Source organism: Carassius carassius, chromosome 2 (genome assembly GCF_963082965.1).
Source record: "Carassius carassius chromosome 2, fCarCar2.1, whole genome shotgun sequence".
In the NCBI taxonomy this organism is placed as follows: domain Eukaryota; kingdom Metazoa; phylum Chordata; class Actinopteri; order Cypriniformes; family Cyprinidae; genus Carassius; species Carassius carassius.
In genome coordinates this window covers 23,795,962-23,819,241 of record NC_081756.1, presented here as the reverse complement: position 1 = coordinate 23,819,241, position 23,280 = coordinate 23,795,962, and the positions used below count along the sequence as shown (strand labels likewise).

Below are 23,280 nucleotides of genomic sequence, written 5' to 3'. Positions count from 1 at the left end.
TCATTTCAGAGAATTTCTCCAGAATTTTAATTAAAGGCTTTGTGGCATGTTTCTTGCCACAGTATGCAAAAGTACCACAAATAATCTTTTGCAAGCACTTAAAAAGTGCATTTATAGACTCGTAGCTCTCTCCTCTTGATATATACAGAGCTCTGAGAACTTACACAAAGCTAGAAAATGGAGATTCCCCATCCATTAAATATAAATTAATATTTATATTTAGTTGAGGGGAGGGAACACGCACTGTAACTTTCGGAAAAGTATAACATTTCAAAAATTCCTTACTCTTTTTAATGTAGTGCCTATAGATGTGTCTTTAAGACGCTTTCAAACCTGTCCCTGAAAATGCTGTACAGCGAGCTCTTTTACCTCGTCCTTGGTGAATGGTCGAAATCTGGCTTGGTATCTGCTGAGCTCCACATTGAGACGGTGAACCGTCATCTTCAGCCCATCATTCTCATCCACCAGCTCTTGAGCCTGCTGCCTCAGACTCTGTAACTCGGAGCTCTCACCTACACACACACACACACACACACACATATATAGTTAAATCAGAGCTGATTTATGCAAAACTACACACTACTAAACCAGCAAAAAAAGAAAAAATTCAGGCACGAACTCCCACCCAGAGCTGTATACATATAAGGGTGTTTCTCCAACTGGGCACTTTGATTTTTCTGTATCATGGGAAAATTCTATCCATTCATTTTTCCTCACCTGAACAGCCATAAACAAGCATAATTTGCAGCGCATCTATAAATCACTATTATTTTGGTGTTGGAAATTATATCTTAAACATTTCTAGAACCGCTCTCTTGCATTAAGGCAATTTTTTTTAGCTTGGTTGTGACTAATAATTGTTGGAAGCTGACTAATAATAGAAACATGAATATTACAATAAACAAAGTTCCAAATGTTGGAAATGTTCGGGAGAACCTATATACCGTATTTTTCGGACTATAAGTCGCAACTGAGTATAAGTCGCATCAGTCCAAAAATATGTCATGATGAGGAAAAAAAACATATATAAGTCACACTGGACTATAAGTCGCATTTATTTAGAACCAAGAGAAAACATTACCGTCTACAGCCGCAAGAGGGCGCTCTATGTCTTCAGTGTAGGATACAGGAGCAGTGAGCAGCATAGAGCACCCTCTCGCGGCTGTAGACGGTAATGTTTTCTCTTGGTTCATTTGTCTTAGTTCATTTCTCTTGGTTCATGTCAAATTAATTTTGATAAATAAATCGCACCTGACTATAAGTCGCCGGACCAGCCAAACTATGAAAAAAAAGCGACTTATAGTCCAGAAAATACGGTAAGCAACAGTCACTGCACTGTCCCAGCAACAATTCTTCAGGCACCCCTCCACCTCCCCATCTCCTCCTCCATTTCTGTTATTTTTCTTCTATGAAGCACTATAATTGGGGATTGAACTCGGAGCTTAAGCTGAATCTGGAGTTTGAGAAGTTCGTTTACCATTAACCATGATACAGGTTAGGCGAACTAGAGAAACAAAAATAGGCTGCACTCACATTTACAGAAAGGCCTCATTCAGGATGCCATATTAATTGTTTTTGATGGGTTTTCACATTTTAACATAAATATGGGATAACATTGAAATAATAAAATATCGGTAGTATAAAAGCGGTTTAAGAAAAAAAGCCAAAATGAATAATGAAGCGATGCCAAACAGTTTTAAAGACATGACCTTCATATAAAAAGAAAGTTTACATTTATTATATTAAATAAAGATCAACCCTAAGACAAAATGCCTGTACAATAAGAAATGCCCATACAGTATATTCGGTTGCCACTTTATTAATTCTGTCATTGTTCACTCCTCCATGCTATTTCAAAACCTGTAAAATATTTTTCCCTTAAAAAGGATAATTTATGGTGCAAGTCATGCTTACTGTACGATGAGTGGTGACTGGAACATTCATGCTTCCAAAAGGAAACAAAACGTTAGGTTACTAATGTAACCCTGGTTCTCTGATAACATGAAGTGAGGTATCTCACTATGGGACCGCCTCAGGCGTGGCCGATCGCGGAAGCACCAATAACACCACGGCTGCCAACCATGGCAGACCAATCGCTGCAGCGATCAGGGAGTCCTGCTCCCTGTATATAAACCGCAGCTACCTGCCATTTCATCATTCTCGCATATCTCTTCTCCGTGCAGAACAGGCAAGGAGGGCAATGTTTGTGAGATACCTCACTTCATGTTATCAGAGAACCGGGGTTAAGTTAGTAACCTAACGTTCTCTTTCTAACATTCGTTCGGTATCTTACTATGGGATATAGACAACTCCCGTATTGCCAATTATCTGAATCATAGCTCCCGACGGAGTTGAAAACAGAATAATATGAGGAATTCGTCCTTTAATAAAATTGCATTATACAACCTGACTACTCACTTCTAGAACTGAAAGGACCAGAGAGGGCTCTGTCACATCCAGTCTATAAAAACGAGCAAATGTGTGCGGAGAAGACCAGCTGGTTGCCGCGCAAATATCCTGAATAGAGATGCCTCTAAACAGAGCCCAGGAACTAGCCATACCTCTAGTAGAGTGTGCTCGTAGTCCTATTGGGGGCTCCAAATTCGAATTATTGTAACATAATACGATAGCCTCCACCACCCAATGGGAAAGGCGTTGACGGGAGATAGGTCTTCCTCTGTAAGAATCAGCCCATGAGACAAACAGCTGATTGCTCTTACGAAGTGTATGTGTTCTCTGAACGTACATATGCAGAGTACATTTACATTTATTCATTTAGCTTTTATCCAAAGCGACTTACAGATGCGGACAGTGGAAGCAATCAAAAACAACAAAAAGAGCAATGATATATAAGTGCTATAACAAGTCTCAGTTAGGTTAACACAGTACACGTAGCATGGGATTTTAAATAATATAATTAAAAAAATTAATAAAAAAAGAAAAAGGGAAAAAAAGAAAACCGATAGAATAAAAAAGTAGAGCAAGCTAGTGTTAGAGATCTTTTCACATACACACACACACACACACATACAATTGCATAATAAATGAAAAGAAAATAGAATACAAAAAGATTAGAAAGCTAGTTAGATTTTTTTAAAGAATAGAATTAGAATAGTGAGTGTTAAAGTTAGAGGGTCAAATAAAGATGGAAGAGATGTGTTTTAAGCCGATTCTTGAAGATGGCTAAGGACTCAGCTGCTCGGATTGAGTTGGGGAGGTCCTTCCACCAGGAGGGAACATTTAATTTAAAAGTCCGTATAAGTGACTTTGTGCTTCTTTGGGATGGCACAATCAAGCGACGTTCACTTGCAGAACGCAAGCTTCTAGAGGGCACATAAGTCTGAAGTAACAAATTTAGGTAAATGGGTGCAGAGCCAGGGGTAGTTTTGTAGGCAAACATTAATGCCTTGAATTTTATGCGAGCAGCTATTGGAAGCCAGTGCAAATTGATAAACAGAGGTGTGACGTGTATTATTTTTGGCTCATTAAAAATTAATCTTGCTGCCGCGTTCTGAATTAATTGTAAAGGTTTGATAGAATTAGCTGGAAGACCTGCCAAGAGGGCATTGCAATAGTCCAGCCTGGACAGAACAAGAGCTTGAACAAGGAGTTGTGCAGCATGTTTCGAAATAAAGGGCTTGATCTTCTTGATGTTGAATAAAGCAAATCTGCAGGATCGGACAGTTTTAGCAATGTGGTCTGAGAAAGTCAGCTGATCATCAATCATAACTCCAAGGCTTCTAGCTGTTTTTGAAGGAGTTATGGTTGATGTGCCTAACTTGATGGTGAAATTGTGAGGAAACGATGGGTTTGCTGGAATCACAAGCAGTTCTGTCTTGGCAAGGTTGAGTTGAAGGTGATGGTCCATCATCCAGGAAGAAATGTCTGTTAGACAAGCTGAGATGCGAATAGCAACCATCGGATCATCAGGATGGAATGAGAGGTAGAGTTGAGTGTCATCAGCATAGCAGTGGTATGAAAAGCAATGTTTCTGAATGACAGAACCTAATGATGCCATGTAGACAGAGAAGAGAAGTGGTCCAAGAACTGAGCCCTGAGGCACCCCAGTAGTTAGATGTTGTGACTTGGACACCTCACCAAGATAATTTGAAGGACCTATCTGATAGGTAAGACTCAAACCATTGAAGTGTGGTTCCTGAGAACCTTTTGCCAGTAGGGTTGATAGGAGGATCTGGTGGTTAACCGTGTCAAAAGCAGCGGACAGATCAAGCAGGATAAGTACTGAAGATATGGATTCTGCTCTTGCCAGTCTTAGAGCTTCAACAACTGAGAGCCAGGCCGTCTCAGTTGAATGTCCACTTCTGAAGCCAGATTCGTTGCTGTCAAGGAGGTTGTTGTTTGTGAGAAATGTAGAGACTTGGTTGAACACAGCTCGTTCAAGTGTTTTTGCAATGAAAGGAAGAAGGGAAACTGGTCTGTAGTTCTCTAAAAGAGATGGGTTGTAGTAGTGGAGTTATACGTGCCTAAATGATGAGGAAAAACAACGGTGTGGAGGGATGTGTTGATGATGTGAGTGAGTGCAGGTACAACTGCAGGAGAAATGGATTGAAGGAGATGAGATGGAATAGGATCAAGCGGGCAAGTAGTAGGGTGATTAGAAAGGATGAGTTTTGAGACTTCTGGCTCAGAGAGTGAAGAGAAGGATGTAAATGAGTGTATGTTTACTGGTGATATGAGCTTGACTGATTGTGGTGTGGAAGATTGTGCACTAATGTGTTTAATTTTATTATTGAAAAACGTTGCAAAGTCGTTAGCTATTAGAGATGAAGCAGGAGGTGGAGGAGGAGGACAAAGAAGTGAGGAAAATGTTTTAAAAAGCATGCGAGAGTTAGACGAATTGTTAATTTTGTTATGGTAGTATTTCATTATAGCAGTGGAGACATTAGCAGAGAAGGAAGATAGGAGTGACTGATACACATTAAGGTCAGTAGTATTTTTGGATTTGCGCCACAGTACGAACAGGATCTAAAGTGTGCAACCTCTCCTCCTCTGGGGATGCAAAGGGTGGTGGATGAAAAGCTAGCAGGTTCACTGATTGAACTGCCCCAGCATGATCAAACACTTTGGGTACGAACGCAGGGTTAGTTCTAAAAGTGACTTTTTGAACACCCGGAGCGAACATCATACATGAGGAGTGAACTGATAAAGCATGTAGTTCACTCACCCTTTTTGCTGTAGTGCGAGCGAGCAACAGAGCAGTCTTTAGAGCTAATAGCTTCAAGGCAATTTTATCAATGGGTTCAAAAGGGGCTTTTGAGAGCGCATTCAGAACCACGGACAGGTCCCAGGGCGGGACCAGCGGCTTCGATACTGGTTGTAACCAACGTGCACCTCTCATAAATCGACAGACGAGAGGGTGCTGGCCAATAGTACCCGAGTTAATACCCACATGACATGCCGAGATAGCCGACAGATAAACCTTAACCATAGAAAAGGCTCTGCCCTTATCTAGAAGGTCCTGTAAAAAGACCAGCACATCCGAAACTGAACACAAGAAAGGAACAATGTTCCTTTCTGTGCACCAACCTTCAAACACCCTCCATTTGAGATTATATAAAGAGTGCGTTGAGGCAACCCTCATGTTCTGAATTGTCTCAATCACTTTTGAAGGTAACCCAGCTGCATCCAGATTTAGCCTCTCACGGGCCAGGCCCAGAGAGCTAGTTTCTGAGGGGAAGGGTGAAATATTTCCCCCCGTGCTTGTGAGAGGAGATCCCTGAGCGCTGGTAAAGGGCATGGCGGGTCGTAGAGCAGTTGCGCAAACTCTGCTACCCAAAGTCTCCCCGGCCAGAATGGCGCGATCAGAATCATTACATGTTTTCTTTCCCGAACCCTTTGTAGTGTCGGCTCGATCAGGCTCAACTGAGGGAAAGCGTAAAGTAATACGTCTGGCCACTCGTGGGCTAGAGCATCCACACCTAACGGTGCATCGTTGTCCACCAGAGAGAAGAACAGGGGACATTGCACATCTTTGCGCGATGCGAAGAGATCTACGGCGGCCTGGCCGAATCTCTGCCACACCATGATCATAACTTGGGGGTGGAGTCTCAACTCCCTGTACAGAGGATTCCCTCTGGACAGTAAGTCTGCTCCCCTGTTCATTATTCCTGGAACATGCGTCGTGCGTAATGACAGGAGGTTCCTCCTGCTCCACATAATCGGGTCTTTCGCAAACAAATGGAGCTTGTGAGAACGCACTCCTCCCTGTCGGTTTATGTAGGCTATCACCGTTGTATTGTCTGTCCTGGCCAATACGTGATGATTCTTGAGAAAAAGCACAAAATGTCTCAGAGCTAGTAACACTGTAAGTAGTTCTAGAAAATGTATGTGGTTCTCTCTCAGTGCCGAAGACCAAACTCCCCTCACTGTTCTGCCCTCGAACACTGCCCCCCAGCCCGTGAGAGATGCATCTGTTGTCACCACTTTCCTCAATAGTACAGGACCCAGAGGACATCCTGCTGTCCAGTTCTGAAACTCCCTCATTCTCAGCAGTCCCAGGGGAACCACTGACACTGTTGAGGCCATCAGACCCAGTAGTCGAAGACCCATTCGGAAAGAGACTAAACTCTCTCGTTGAAAGAGGGAGAGGCAGTTGAGAAATGTTTTGATGCGCTCTTCTGATAAGAACGCTCGAAACCTCACTGAATTCAACCTGAGACCCAAGTAGACTATTTCCTGTGAAGGAATAAGACAACTTTTCGTTTGGTTTATCTTGAAACCTAATCTCTCCAGATGCGTCACTAGTGTGTGTATCGCTCTCTGCTTGATGCGGAGACGGTGCGCAGATGAGCAGATCGTCCAGATATGATGAAACTCTGACTCCTCTGTTCCTTAACGGTGTCAGAGCCGCTTCCACACATTTGGTAAATACCCTGGGTGCTAAAGCCCTGATAAGCAAACCTTAGATATTTCCTGTGAGCAGGAAAAATATATATGTGAAAATATGCGTCCTGGAGGTCCACTGAGGTGAACCAATCCCCTTGACGAATACTTTGACACAAAGTTCTGAGCGAAAGCATTTTGAATTTGTATTTTCTGAGGTGTTTGAGGACCCGTAAATCTAAAATGGGACGGAGACCTCCCCCTCGTTTGGGAATCACAAAATAACGGGAGTAGAATTCCATGTTAATGAAATTCGGACGGCGTGGGTGATAAGGACGAGCTGCCGGCTTTCTGGGGAGAGAGACCTCGAATGCTTCTCCCTCTTTTTTCCGCAGGTCACATTGCTGACGCATAGCTGTTACCGTCACGCCGAACATGGCCTTCGGATCGATAGGGGCATCCAAAAACTCCACTTTTTCTTTGTCAGAGAGGCCTGACAAACCCAGCCATAGCGATCTCTCTCTCTCTCTCTCCCACAACCGCTAAGCCCATACTCCGACCGCAACTTTGAACTGCTCTGCGGGACGTGCGCAGGTTTAAATCTGCAATGCAGCTGGGGAAGGACGGGTGACAAATTCTCCATCTCACGCCAGGAGCTGGAGGCCTGTGGACAATCCATCGGTTCCTCTCTGGGTTGAGCAGAGAGGCACGGGTCCGACTTCCCAGCTACTGCAACGTGAAGCCTTCGCTCTCGGGTTTTGACCGAGAACTTTGCACAGTGGGGACAGCCCTCGGGGTCGGTCAACGCTGCCTGAGCGTGTTTAGCACCCAAGCAGGAGATGCAGAGACCGTGTGAATCAGAAATCCACATTCCGCACGCACACGGATGAGGAGGACAGTCCTGTCCTCTTTTGCAGTGTCCATGAAGCCTGTCTTCGTACGGTAAGCCCACCACAACGTGACAGCTAGTACGGAGCTGTGCTGCGACCGAGAGCTTTTTTCCTACTTTTTTTGGTGCGTGGTGAGCGCGCCAAAAACTCGAAAAACATAAGTAGAGAAACTTACAGTAGAAAACTCGCCTTGACGCGTTAGTTATTACTCTAAGTGTTAGGTCACTCGACAAACGTTAAGAATATATTGCGTTTGGGACGTTACCTTGCGGCTCCGTCGATAAACTGTTTAGCAATAATTCTCCAAGTCTGCTGAGGACAGCTTCCAAAATCTTCACGGGGAAGAGAACGAGAATGACGAAATGGCAGTCTATATCCAAAGTCTTCTGAGTTCATAATAAAACTCTGATTTTAGGACACAGTCTTCATTCGTTTTTTAAATTGCAATGAAAAAGTGGCCAGAATATTTTTCAAAAATTCACAATCCACTCAATAGGGAAAGCCGTATGCATGTGGAGCAACATGAGAGTAAGTAAATGATGACAGAATTGTAATTTTTGGGGGAAGGATCCCTTTGATCTTGAATAGGCTCTGTTAGCTCTGTGGGATGTATAGCAGCGAGTGAGGAGGCACCTGTGGAGATTCCTCTCTCTGTGTGAGAGTGGCAGAGCTCCAGCTGGAGATGCTCTATGTGCAGACTCTGTTGTAAACATCTCTTCTCCAGCGTCCCTTTCTCCTTGGCCAGAATTTGAGTCTGCGCCCTCAGCTCCTTTACAAGTGCTTGCTGAACCTCTAGTGTACTGCGCAACCCTTCACTGGCCTCTAAACCACACAACACACAAGGCAGGGCAAAACACAGCACAGCCACACGCAGAATCAAAACCACAGCACAGGAAAGCAAATACATTACACGAGAATATGAAAACAGAACTTTTAACGGCATAAAACAAAACACAGCAACAGCACAACATAACACACCACTATCAGGAGCACAAAATGGAAAGACAGGACAGCAGGAAGGATTGCAGGACACAAACAAATCATGTGAAAGTTTGACTTGTAGATTTCCTAAGATGGCTGATTTTCTTTTTAAGATGGACTATATTAATTCTGTTTGGGATACAACATTAATGAGTCTGGCGCTATATAGTATGTTGAGATTCCTCATTATATTAATTCTATTAGCCTGGCTGATTTTAATGTCTGATTTATCAAATTACAATAATTGAATAAAATAAGCAGCATAAACAACAAATGAGGGACAGACAAGCCTAATATTATTAAATAACTTATACAACTAATGAGATCTAGTTCATTAGTTTCTTTCATTAATCTTTTGTGCTCTAGTCTTTAAGTACAATTGTCCTGACAATCTAGTCAAATCCGGTGGGATGAGTTTGGTTCTAAGCTGTAAAATAGCATCAGCAAGTAATATAATTATTTATGGAACAATGAAATGAAGCAACTATCTACTCTGGGCCATGCGTTACAGTGACTTTCCCATGATTTAGGAGATTTTAGCTCCGAAATGATTAAATAGACAAAAGAGCGGGAAAGGTCAGATGTCAAAGAGTAGAGTTCATGCCCCCTCACCTGGACTGCTGTCTCTCTCTTTCCCTCTCACTGGACTCTCCTTCATTCTTGAGGTCTTCCTTTTTGAAGTATTCACTGATCTGTGAGACTGAGCACTCCAGACATCAAGCTCTGACAAAAACAATATGAAAAACATTTAGAAAACATGGAGGTAAGGGAAGTAGTTAAGGAGTGATACATTGATTGGGCAAATAAATGAGTAATTGTACAACAGAATAAGTGAGACTGATAATTAAGTGAGCTGTTAATCAAGGTAGTCAATCATCTTAATTAAAAATAAATTCTATATACCATTCAACATGTTTTTGACCGATGTATCTTGTTCTCACCAGGGTGCATTTATTTGATCAAGAACACACTATTATTACAATTTAAAATAACTGTTTTCTATTTAAACATTTTAAAATTTTATTTATTCATTATTGATGGTTAATCAATTTTACATGACACTATAGTTTTTTTAGAAAAACAAGAAACATTATTAATTGTGCTGCTTAATAATTTGATACAGGATACATTTTTTCAGGATTCCTTCATAAGCAGAAAGTTTAAATAAACAGCATTAATTTGAAATAGAAATCTTTTGTAAATATTATAAATGTAACTTTGATCAGTTCATCCTTGTTAAATTTACATTTAGCAGACACTTTTACCTAAAACGACTTATAGTGCATTCAGGCTACACGTTTATTTTTTTAAACAATTTTTTTACCAGTTTGTGTGTTCCCTGGGAATTTAACCCACAACCTTTTGTGCAACACAATGCTCTACCACTGACCCACAGGAACTTGGCACATTAAATAATAGTTTTAATTTCTTTAAAAAAAAAAATTTGAAGGATAGTGTACGTTTTTGATCTATTTTGTCAAAGAAATCGCATGCATATTTTTATATTTACTGAACACAGATATAATGAATGTCAATATTAAACTTAAAGCAGTCTTAGCCATCAACTTATCAATACAGTTTTCTTCTTCTGTTATTATGCAATGTCTATATACCTTCCAGAACTCCAGTTCCAACATCTCCTTATACCATTAATCTTTCAGATTCACTTGTTTGCCAAAAAACACATGATTGGCAATCAACCTCGTAGCAGTTGCTTCTCCCTCACGTGTACTCTCATACCCTCCATACCCTACAGTTTCACACCTTCCCATCCACAGACAGCTTTAGTGAAATTCTCTGTGATTTCCCACCTGCTTCAACCACTTCCTCAGACTAAAAATTGGATATGAAGGTGAAAAGCCCACATTGTGACTGCTAGTGGTGCTGTATCATCCTTGCTTCTAATCTAGATTTAATTTTCCTTGATCTTTCTGTGCCTTTGGTCTCTAACATTACAAACACAGACAAGATTGTGTCTGTGCTTCTGACATTTCAGCCCTAAATCAGACCTCAAGGTCATCCTCATTTCCTCCTCCAGCAAAGTTCTTCTTTCACTGGAAGTCTCTGTTGCTGTAAAGGGTGCCATTGTCTGCTTGTTCATAAAAAGCTTGTCAATTGTCCATTAAACACTATGCAGCAAGTGCCCAGACCTGCTGTTTCATGCTCTGTTTCAGAGGGTAAATCCATCCTTCCTGCAATCCTCTTCCACTATGCTAAACTAATGCTGGTCTGTTTCCATCTGCCACTTGACCTTGAGTGCAACTAAACACTAATTCCACTATATCAATACAATGAAACATGAAATTGGTTAGTAATTTAATATAAAAGCCACTATATATATATATATATATATATATATATATTATTAGGGCTGTCACAGGACAAGTGGAGCCATCAGAAATGTAAAAACACATACAGGAGCTAACTGTGAGCTGGGCATTATGAGTGTTGGCGGCACAACAAAACTTGTTACACATTGTTAAATTGTACTTGTTTAAAAACATTTTTTTGAGTAAATTATATTTAAGAGTTAGAACATCTTAAGTCAAAGCATGAGCATGTCTGGCAAGGTGTGCACACTACGCACCTTCACAGTGATCATCATTTGCATTGTAGCCTTTTGTTTTGTTTTTTTGGCCAAAAGTTAATGCGTTTCATGGCTAACAATCCTGATGCCAACACTACACACAGCATACTTGCATTTAAATCTTAACAGCAATTTCCTTTTTAGGGTGATAAGGCTGTGGAGGCCAGTGGGGGAAGAGGAGAAGCAAGGAATATATCAAGACAAATGTTAAGGTAATTCCAGTCTCTGTCCTCACAGTCATTATAGTTATAGTCTCATCTCCCTCACATCTCATTGCTGACAACAATAAGCTTGTGAGAGGAGCTGAATAAGAAGACGTTAGTTAAATTGGCAGAGGCTTTATTCAGTTTTTTCTTTTCCTTCAGGAAACTTCAATGAGCCTCTCACAAATGTATAATCACACAGTAACCACTTCATTTGTCTCCAGTCTGTTGAAACCTGTCCCTGAATAAACTGGACATCATTTAGGTGTTTACAGTGTCCTTAAAGCTGAAGTAGGTAACTTTTGTAAAAATGTATTTGTGAAACCTGTCATTATGTCCTGACAGTAGAATAGGAGACAGATAATCTGTGAAAAAAAATCAAGCTCCTCTGGCTCCTCCCAGTGGTCCTATTGCCATTTGCAGAAATTCATCCGCTCCCAGTAAGAAACAATCAATCAGAGCTGCGGTCCATAACATTTTTTGTGTTCAAGATTTACAAATTGTATATAATAAGCGAGTACACCATGAATACATTTTCCAAACCGTGTTTTTAGCCTGTCCTGAATCACGAGGGTACATCTATAATAAGTGTTTATATTCAGACTATTTTAGATTGCTTCGGGGGTACCGCTGCGGAGTAACCCGGTACCTTTGTGATTCTTCATAGACATAAACAGAGAGAAGTAGCTCCGGCTACAATATTCTTCCGCAAGACGCAAGCAGTTCTGTTTATTAACCGCTAGAGCGTCAAAAGTTACGGACTGCAGCTTTAATTTGCTCTGTCAAAATGAAACAAAAACTATGCTTTTCTTTCAAAGCCTTGAGGATTCTTAAAAAGGGGGCACGTTTCACATTGACTGACAAAAATATTCCGAAATTAGCATAGATGACATTGCACATGATCTGCTGTAGAGTGATGGATAATGTATGGCAGACGGGAAGTACCTGGAGATGCCATGCTCCCATGAGAGCCTGATCCTGGTTGTCGTGGCAATGATGGCTGCTATGGAGACAGAGAGAAGTTAACTGATTAAAGGTGTCTTACTGCAGAATATCAAAGACCACAGAATGAAACCGACTGAAGGCATACTGCATTACTAAGTATATCTAATAGTGAAAAGTGCACTGTGCCTGATCATTAGAGGCAGTTCATCTCTACTAATGAGCAATTAGATTACAGATCCTCTGGTAAAGGTCTCAAAGCACCTACAGGAATGGTAGCATTCAGATCTGACATGGAAATATGAGACAGCAACAGGCTGGTCAGTGTTCGTGTGTATACGTGTGTCTGCATATTAACCAAGAACAGTTACACATGGCCTAATTGGGCGTGTGTGTGTGTGTGTGTGAGAGAATGTATAGATGTTTTAGCGGTCATATCAGAAGGCCACTTGCTGAATAAGTAATCAGAATGGTTGAGCTGGTCTCTTGTATCAGAAATAACTGAATAGCTGGGTCAGAAATAGCTCTATGTTCGAAATATCTCTTGTTGACATCCAGTCTAAACACCTTCCCACTCTCTCTCTCATCCTGTCTGATTTTGATTCATACTCCTTTAAAAGATTAGTTCACTTCCAGGATAAACATTTCCTGATAATTTACAAACCCCCACAAGCACATTTAAAAGCAGCAAGCACGGCTGACCATAGTGTTGAACAAACAAAGACATAGAACACTTGGCAACCCACAGATTCATATCATAAACTCACAATAAATTAAAAGCTAAAGAATAGAAATAGGTTTTAAGAGATGATATAAAAACATTTAAAGACTGTACCAATCAGATATAGGCTGGAATGCTGTTTTATAGCTTGGGGCCAGCAACCGCAAAGTCTCTATCACCTCTATGCTTTAACCATAATCTGGGAACAGAGAGTAGTCTTTGATCACCAGACCTCAGAATTTGTGTAGGATTGTATGGATAAAGTTGATTAGATTCAGTTGCACTTTATTTTATAGTGCGTGTATTTACATGTACTTATAGTGTACTTACAGTGTATTTAACTTAGAAAGTATGGTAATACAAGGTAACTACATGGGGTAGGGTAGGTTTAGGGGTAGGTTCAGGGTTAGTACCTAGTTATTACATAGTTATTGTAATTACTATAAATACATAGTCTGTATGAGGAACATGACTGTAAAATAAAGTGCTACCGATAGCTTAGTGCCAGATTATTTATAAATTTAAAAACATAGAGAAGAGTTTTATTTTAGTTTTTAATTTAGTTTTTTTTTTAAGACTAAATTTTAAGATACACAGTTAACCAATGCAACAATTTTAAAATTGTAGTAACGTGATCCAATTTACGTTGTCCTTTAAGGAATTTATCAGTGGCTATTTGTACTAATTGGAGACGAGCGATGGAGGATTTAGAAATGCCAAGATAAAGAGAGTTGCGGTAGTCCAAGCGAGATGTAATGCGTGCATGGATCGCAATCTCCAAAGTTTTCACAGAGAGAAAAGATTTAATTTTGGAGAGAAGCTGTAGCTAAAAAAAAACATTTATTTATTTATCAAATTTAATACTCTGTTCCCAGAAGACACCTAGGTTCTTAATACAGGAAGTAGTAAAAGGAGCAAGGTAGTCCAGATTGATACTTCTGCTCCCTGAATTTTCACTAGGGCCAAAGACTATAACCTCAGTTTTTGATTCAATCTGATTTTTTTTTTTTTTTTTTTTTTTTTTTGAGAGAATCACGTTTTCACTTCATCCAGGCATGCAAAAAAAAAAAAAAAAAAAAAAAAAACATTCCAGAGCAGCTGTTTATTTTGTTTCAAAGGTAGATAAATTTGGGTATCATCTGCATAGCAGTGAAATGATACACCATGCTTTCTGAAAATAGAGCCCAAAGGAAGTAAATACAAAGAAAAAAGAATGGATGCGAGAATAGAACCCTGCAGCACTCCACAGGAAAGTTTAGCAGGCAATGAATAAAAATTACCTAATCTGACAGAGAAACTTATATTTGTTAAATATGATTTGAACCAGCCAAGAACAGTTTCTTAAGAAAAGGTGTCACAATAGCTTCTTTGAGGCTATCCCGTATAGTCCCTGAAACTAAACATTTATTCAGAAAAGACACCAAACTAGGTCCAACTGAGTCAAAAATTTGTTTTAAAATATGTGGAGGGATAACATCAAGAGAGCAAAAAGAAGGTTTCAAATGGTCGATAACTTCTTTGATAGACTGGAGAGAAACTGGATCAAAAGCACTCCATATGGCTGAAAAGCAGCAAAATTCAGGTGAAACATTAGCAAGTGGTTTTGTAGCTGAGATCTCAGAGTAGTAATCTTATCACAGAAAAACCTTGAGAAATCTTCAAATACTGACACTGAGGGATTTGAAATCACATTTACAGGAGGATTTAAAACTGAATTTAAAGACAGAAAATAAGGCTTTAGAACTATGATGATTCTTTGCAATTAAATTCAATTAAAAAAATACTTAGACTTTGTGGACTTCACTGCTTTCTGAAAAGAAGCAAAACAGTCTTTAACCATTTCATATGAAATTTGCAATTTGTCTTTTTCCAATTTTCGTTCAGCTCTTCTACAGGCTTGCCTCAGAGAGCGAATGTTATCATTGAGTCATGGTTCAGTTTTAGGTTTTGACTTCTTAGGTTTAAGAGGAGCAGTGGTATTCAAAACCTATGAGCAATCAGTATTTAACAGAATAAGATGCTGATCAGCATCCGAATCAGGTAAAGATGACTCCAAGGACTTTAATGGTTGCCAGTGGGTACAAATTGCAGTTTCAGTGCAGCTTCAAAGGGCTCTACATGATCCTAGCCGAGAAATAGGAATATCTAGTGCAACAATCGTTCATTTTCTAAAAAAGATTTATACTTTTTAACCACAAATGCACATCTTGCACTAGCTCTGCGATGCACGTCCGTGAATTCACACAAGACGTAATCACACTGGAAAGGATACGCAAGATTCTTCGTCTGTGTATTCTGGTTCATAAAGGTAGTGTACATAGCCGTGGGAATATATTTTATCTGGTGGATTCTGGGGGGCGGGGCTTGATGTTGCAGGGCGGGACCATGGTGGTGGATTTTTGACAAAATCCTAATATTAAACAGCCCAAACAGTTATATGTGAACCATTATACATTTGTGATTTTAGTTCAAGAATTTTTCTTTAAAATTTCTACTACAGTATTTAAGGAGATTTTACCAAATATTAACATCACTGATACGCAAAAGATTTTGGTCAGAGCACTTTGGCAAATTCTCTCATCAGAAGCGACAAAACCTCTGAGCAAGCAGTATTTAATAGAATAAGATATATAAAATAAATAAGATATTAATTCATCATTCACTATCATTCACTGCAGACAACATCACTGATTATAACTTATAGAGTGCTTACACTCACGCTAGACTGAATTCAGTGATATTCTTTGATAATGTAACTGTTCTTTGCTCACTGTATAATTTGGTCGTTGTTTGAATAATCATGGAAATGTGGTGTTATAAAACTTAAAATGTCTTATTATCAAACCTGATCAGGGTAGGCTAAATGTATATTAAAATTAATTATTTTGTCATAATATGGTTGCCTACTTGTCTCAAACGTATGATGTGCATAGTTAATAGATTACATTAGGCTAAAGTGGTTTGAACGCGGTTGACCAGAGACTAGAGAGCAATTAAAGAGCTGTGTTTATGTGATGGATGGGGTGTTGTCTTGAGCTTCAGAAAATGGCTCACAAAAAGGACGAGGACGTGAATGGTTTTTAAATGTCAGAATGTAAAATTACAGTAATATTGCATGAACAAGAAAAATACAGCCGCACTAGGCTGTATATTTCTGGTGGTCAGTTAAATAAATAATCACAAAACTATAACAAAAATGTAGCATCTTGGGGATGATCGGGGGGCACAAGGAAAATCTCAGACCTGGCCCTGTGGTGGGGTGTGCTGCAGCACCTTCAGCACCTCCAGTTCCCAAAGCCATGGTAGTGTAAGGTGAAAAACTCCATCTCATTTTCTCCTCCAACTTCATAATCGTCTGACATTGTTGTTTTACCCTTTTTTGTAAAGGGCATTTGAATTGCTTGGCACGTTTACTTGTAATCACTTGGTCGGCCTACGTTACACTTGACCTTTCCAATGTTACTACGCAATGCGTGAAGTCGAGCTAGTGCAAGACGAGCATTTGTGGTTACAAATAATTTTTGTATTTTTTTTAAGAAAATAACTGATCATTCCGCTAGACTCCTATTCCTCAGCTAGGATCGTGCAGAACCCTTTGAAGCTACACTGAAACTGCAATTTGAACCTTCATCCCATTGGCCACAATTGAAGTCCACTAAAAACCCTGGAATGTATTCCTCAAAAACCTTAATTTTTTTTGCGACTGAAGAAAGACATGAACACTAATCCTTTAAGCCAGGAGGTGGTCTTTTTCAAATAGCGAGCTATCTAGTAACCAGCTGCAAATTAAAACAACACGCTGGATGACACCGTTTCAGACTCAGACAGCTCATTACAAACTGGCTGCATGTTTTTTTTTAAGTTTTCTGAGCTAGCAGAAACCTAATTAAATGCAAAAAAAAAGGGACAAAAAAAAGTGAAAATTGTATAAAATGTCCACTTTAAATCCTAACCGATCATGAAATCTGGTTGCAGCATGCACATAAGCAGTCTTACCACATTTTCCTTTCTCAAATCTTGAACATGCAGACAGATTTGAAAATCGTAGATGTGGCCTAATGGTTAGAGAGTTGGACTTGTACCCCAAAGGTTGTGAGTTTGAGCCTTGGGCTGGCAGAAATTGAAGGTGGGGGGAGTGAATGTACAGTGCTCTCTCCACCCTCAATACCACGACTTAGGTGCCCTTGAGCAAGGCACTGAACCCCCAACTGTTCCCTGGGTGCTGCAGCATAAATGGCTGCCCACTGCTCTGTGTGTGTGTTCACTGCTGTGTGTGTGCACTTTGGATTGGGTTAAATGCTTAGCATGAATTCTGAGTATGGGTCACCATACTTGGCTGTGTGTCATGTCACTTTCATTTTAAAGTTGCCCTTAACATCACCCTTTTATACCAGGATAACTTTACCCTGTTTTAGACAGTTTGTTGAACCCTGGGGCTTCATGGTATTTAGTCCAGAGTCAGATCAATCCACAACATAATTTACATTCCTAGCAGCGTTAAAAAAATTGCTTTGAACCCTGAATTAATATAATCAAAATAAAGGGCCCTGTTTTAACGATCTAAGCGCATGGTCCAAAGCGCAGGTCGACTCAGGATGTGTCCGAATCCACTTTTGCCTGTTTAACAATGGGAAAACGGCTTTGACTTTAGACCAGGTTTGAGTTGGTCTATGACGCAGTCTATTTTCATTTTCTCAAAATAGCAATGCGCCTGAACACACCTCTTTTATAGACCAGCACGCCCATGGGCACACAAATGCATTTGCATTTAAATTTAAAAGAATATTTTAAAAATGCAGCACAGGACATTAAAATGTGAACTGCGTCAGGCTGAAACTAGCAAAAGTGTATGATAGCATTGCGCCGGGTGTATGATAGGGCGCAATCACTTCAGCTTCTCATTAAATCTGAAGTGAAGAGAGGTTCTCTTACCATTTTAGCTGCTCCTTCCTGTACCACAATTTCCCCTGAAATACAAAATTGTATTAATTATAGCCATGAAGCTGCAAAATTACCAGGGCTCTTATATGGGATAAATTTTCCCATTGGGAATTTTTAATTTTTTTTCCCATTGGATTTTTTTATCCATGACTGCAATACTTTTGGCAAAAAAATTATCCCCTTTTATTCATAAAGATGTATTTAATTGATCAAAAGCAACGGTAAGAACTTTTAAATTGTTACAAAAGATTTATGCTTTGAATAAATACTCTTTTAATTTTTTTACTTTTCTATTCATCAAATATTACGGATTCATCGCGGCATCAAATCACATATTAAATCGATTTTAACACATATTTAACTTTTTTTTTCATATGACACTGAAGACTGCAGTAATGGCTGCTGAAAATTCAGCTTTGCCATCACAAGAATAAACTACATTTTAAAATGTTTTCAAAGACAAAAGACTTATATTCAATTATAGTAATATTTCACTATTTTGTTGCATGTTTGATCAATGAAATGCAGCCTTGTTGAGCATGAATGACTTTCATAAATATATTTTAACACTCTTTGTTACTTCTAACCTTCAGTCTGTAGAGGAGACACAATATCAAATGCAGAGTCTTCAGTCTCTTCACCAACATCTGAATTGGTCTTGCCCTGAAAGAGAGATTCATTCAGCCAGTCAACTATATCAATATATATATAATGATGTGAATGATGCAGGTTAATGCAGGTTCTTTAAATTCTTTATTATCTCAGACTAGGTATTGATTAAGAGCAGGATTTGAGTGAATCAGAAGCTCCACCTCATGGTGAAAATTAGTAAATGCTTAACAGGACAAAGCACTCCATACACAGATCCAACCAAACCCACATTCACAACTGTACCTTCCTGTGTTTTAATGGCACGGCGTATACAACATTTATGTCATCAGCTCTGCTCTGTCTCTCAAGGGACTGATATACATGATCTTCATCTGACTCCACCTCATCACTGTCACCCCCTTCGTCATCATCAGAATGTCCCGGGGAAGGCACAGGGGGTCTTCTTGTCACTGAATCTGGCCAGGTGTCTCTAAAGTGAGAGAGCAAATACATTATTTTACATGTTTTGCTTGAGAAAGCAAAGCTGACATATTTAAATAGCATTAAATATGAAACTCACCCTTGTGTCATTATGTTCTTCCCTCCATTTAAAAAAGGAGAAATTGCAAAAGACTAAAGTAGTTGTTTTCAAAACTTCAAAAATGACAATAAAACACCACAGAAGTATAATAAAAGGGGTCCATATGACTTAAGCACTATATTTCAAGTCTTCTGAACAACAACTTTATGTTGCTTTATTGTCATTTCTGAGTCGTCATTCACTTTCATACATTGAAAAGGGCACCAGTTTAATCTTTAAAAAGAAATAATAATAATAATAATAATCTTTTGTGTTCCATTTATTGAAAAAAGTACATCATATGGGTTTAGAATGACTTGAGGGCCAGTTCTACCAAGTTTTCCTTACATTAATGTCATTTAATATCATCTAGAACTGTACATTTCTGCCATCATTCTGGGTTAGTCTGGACATCACTTTGACATAGTCACTACTGATAAGTAAGAAAAGTAACAAAACAAAATCAAACTCATAAAATGCTAAAAAAAAAAAAAAAATAGATAAATTGGTTTAAATAAAAACAATCAAGATAAAATTCTTACAAATAAAGAAATACATATTTGTTTACTTCCATATCATGTGACCATTTTATTTAACCAACATCAGAAAACTATGAACATGTGGATGTGTTTGTTAAACTATTGAAATATTAACTTAAACTTTCAGGGGGACTTCAGGTAAATACTTGCTGTCAAAGGTGTCCCACTGGCAAAATAAATGGTTAGGAATAACAGATTAAGGTCAATGTAGCAGTGCACCATAATACCTTGTATAAAGTGCAGTGGCAGCATAGGGCTCAAAGCCAGTTTGGCTGTCCACACATGAACAATCACTCTCAGAGTAAGACCTTTGGCGTGGAGGAGGAATGGCAACAGTACGGCCCATCAGGGAGGAAGATAATATAGCAGCTGCCAAGGCAGACCTGTGACAGATATCAGCAAGATTACAAGGTTTACACAGATTAAACAAAAAAGTGAGAAGATATTGAAACAGGTATGTACAGTTAGTTGTATAACACGTTATGGCTAACGATGAGTGAATTAGGCTCTCAAGATTATAAATGCACTGAGAGATGAGAAAAATTATGGAGGACAACAAATGTGATATGAATAGATAGGGATATGGTACAGTATGTGGGTGTACCTGGGTCTCTCTGGAGAGGGGTTGGGGCTCCGTGGGGGAGGAGTGCGGGGAACAGCGGGTCTGGGGGCAATGGTGGCAGCAGGGATCAAACCAGGAGCTATGTTCCGCTAAACAACCACAACAACACACAGGATTACATTTACTACATCACAGGATTCACGTTAAAGCAACCCAGTGCCACTGCTATCAACATAAATACTCAGGTCTGCATTAATGTGTCTTTTTGTAGGTAACACAGGCTTTTCAGCAGCTAAATTAGTTCACCACAAAATGTTAACGTCACTTATCATATTTACGCGATAGAAGACTTACAAATTCTTTCTTCTCTCTTCTTCTGAAGCTGAAGTTGAATTTGGATGACATGGTCCTCAACAAACTTGCTCGTTTCGGTGAGAGATGTGGCATTAGGGTTTATGGTCAGGAGAGCGCATTTCAGAATTATCGTGTGGCAAAACGTTTCAAGCGAGAAACTGACAGCGTTTTATAGTTTATTTTTCGTCAAAAAGACATTATTGGTTATCGAAATCTTATTAGCTTCAACTCAACTTCACGTAACTAGACGCTTTCCATGAAAAACCTTGAAATATATCGACTCTTCCTATTGGTTCGCTTGTGCACGCTCAACCAATCAGCGTTGCCGTTGAGTCCTCTTAGCAACGGTCGAGCCACGTCTGAGTGCGGCTGTTCTCCAGTAGAGGGAGGTCTGGTCCACTGAAGTCCATGAACACGTGGAGAAAGGTGTTTAAGGAAATAAAAGAGAATGTTTTTAGTTGTCATTGCGTTTTTGACTTCTGTTGTCTATTGGTAATTTTATATTGTTTTAGTAAAAAAAACAACATTTGTATAAAATATCGTTTTGGTACTGAGACTGGCAGGCTTTGTGAAGAATTTCAAAGTAAACAAAATTAAAGGCTGCTTGAAAATATGAGAAATATCTGAAGAACTAGTCATGACCTGTGCAGTTTTAAATAATGTTAAATAGTGTTTTGTTGTTTTAATTCATGAGTCAGATTCAAAAATATTTGACTTCACAATGAACCCCTCACACACACACCTCTCCATGGGGCTAAAGGCCAAATAGGTAAAAGTCCCCTTAAATGTAATTTTTACCAAGAGCACTAAAGGTATCACTTTCCTAAACACCTGTGCTGTATGCAACAAATAGTTTTGCAGGGGATGTGACAGTTACTGACGTATCCAATCATAACAGAGAATAGACATGCTTGTGAAATAACACATAACCTAAAATTATAGCTCTGTGATGTACACCATTCATTACCTCAGCAGATTATGTTATATTATAATACTGTGAAATTCTTCAAGTGATCAAAGTAATTAGAAACAGGGCACACCTTGATTTGTGCCTCACAATTCCACATTTCTATTTACTCAGATGTAATTACTCCATATTATTATTACTGTTGCTATAATAGTTATCTTGCACAAAAACACCATACATGCACTGAAAGTAATAAAGAGGTCAGCATCACATCTAGTAGGTTTAACAGTCATTAATCCTATTGTGTACTAACTGTGGAGTCAGCCCTGCTGGAGTGAAACCTTCTATACTTAGTATCTAATCTTCAGTGACAATAGTATTGACACAAATACATTCACTAGATAAAGTTTGTGCAATGATGTGAACCTGTTCCATATCCATGTTTTTATTTATTATTACAAATACGTATTTGAGGTGTCATAATCATGTGTCAGCTTCTAACATTTGTAAGAGTGTTTAATATATGCTCCCTGTGTTTTTCCAAGACTGCTGAAGAGGAGAAAGTGGGCGAGTCATGCTAGAAATCACTCTGGTGGAAAGTGTTCCAGTTAAAAGCAGACTGGTGTGGGATATGTACAGCATGTACACAATTACAGTAAAACTCCAGTTTTTGAATAAAAGCAATTGCTGTACAAGTCCTGAGTCAGTGTATATGTGATGTTCTCTCTTAATGTTCTCCAGCTGTAAAAGACACAAAGAAATCTCTATATTTCCCTTTCACACACAGACACACTTAACCACTGTGACATCACTGCTGGCGTTGGTAAGCAATCTCTCTAAAAACCCAACCAAAGCCACACCATAAACTTCCCAGTCTGTGAGGGATTTAAAATCCATTAGTCCACTACACCAACAGTCTCACTCCCTACTCGTCAAATGTCTGAAGCATGGTCAAGGGATCTGGCCAGTGTCGAAAACAAGGCCAAAACAAGCGACTTTTTCTACTACTTTTTTTTCTTACAAAACTGCACACAAGGTACAGTTTATTTATTTTTCTCCCCCCTGAGCTTCAGGACAATGACCACAAGAGGGAGTTAAATCACCTTTTAACATTATTTAACAGAAAACTGATGGGATATCAAATATAGACTGATGTACCGAGTACATTATATACACAGTAAACATCTGATAATTAAAAAGTCCAGTAAGTCACCATCAGTCGCAACCATACACTGTATGGTCGCAACTCGCGCGCATTTATTTAAAGTTTACGTCACTCAATGACGACGTTTTCCTAACCAGAAAAAAAAAACAGATTGCCCTGCTCTGCCTCTGATTGGCTAGTACTCATTGCCATCTCGGTCAGAGCCAATTAGAAGCAGGATGTGGGTGGGAAAAAACTCAGCTGTAGAATTATAAACATAATTTTAATAATGTTTTGTGAGCAAAATATTTTAAATATAAACTGATATGAATGAACTGCAAGAGGGGAAAAAATGTGTCCTTTTATTTACTTTTTTTTTTTGGATTTACATAAAAAGGTATCAAAAGCATGGTACAGTAAATATGATTACTGTGATATCTGTCATATAAAAGCACATCAAAAAACGACCATTACAGTTGTACAACCATAGTTTGA

At 39.2% G+C, this 23,280-nt stretch overlaps 1 protein-coding gene across 1 annotated transcript in view; it reads right to left on the bottom strand.

The window, feature by feature from the left end:
• The window catches only part of LOC132106815 (centrosomal protein of 89 kDa-like), a 64,036-nt gene extending 43,034 nt beyond the window's left edge, over positions 1-21,002 (bottom strand). The window contains 10 exon segments of the mRNA XM_059512837.1: positions 370-512; positions 8,367-8,555; positions 9,327-9,437; positions 12,450-12,507; positions 18,100-18,134; positions 18,696-18,771; positions 19,003-19,189; positions 20,046-20,201; positions 20,423-20,529; positions 20,735-21,002. Coding sequence (XP_059368820.1) covers positions 370-512; positions 8,367-8,555; positions 9,327-9,437; positions 12,450-12,507; positions 18,100-18,134; positions 18,696-18,771; positions 19,003-19,189; positions 20,046-20,201; positions 20,423-20,529; positions 20,735-20,827 — 1,155 coding nt within the window. The 5' untranslated portion in view covers positions 20,828-21,002.
• Between the last annotated feature and the right edge of the window lie 2,278 nt (positions 21,003-23,280).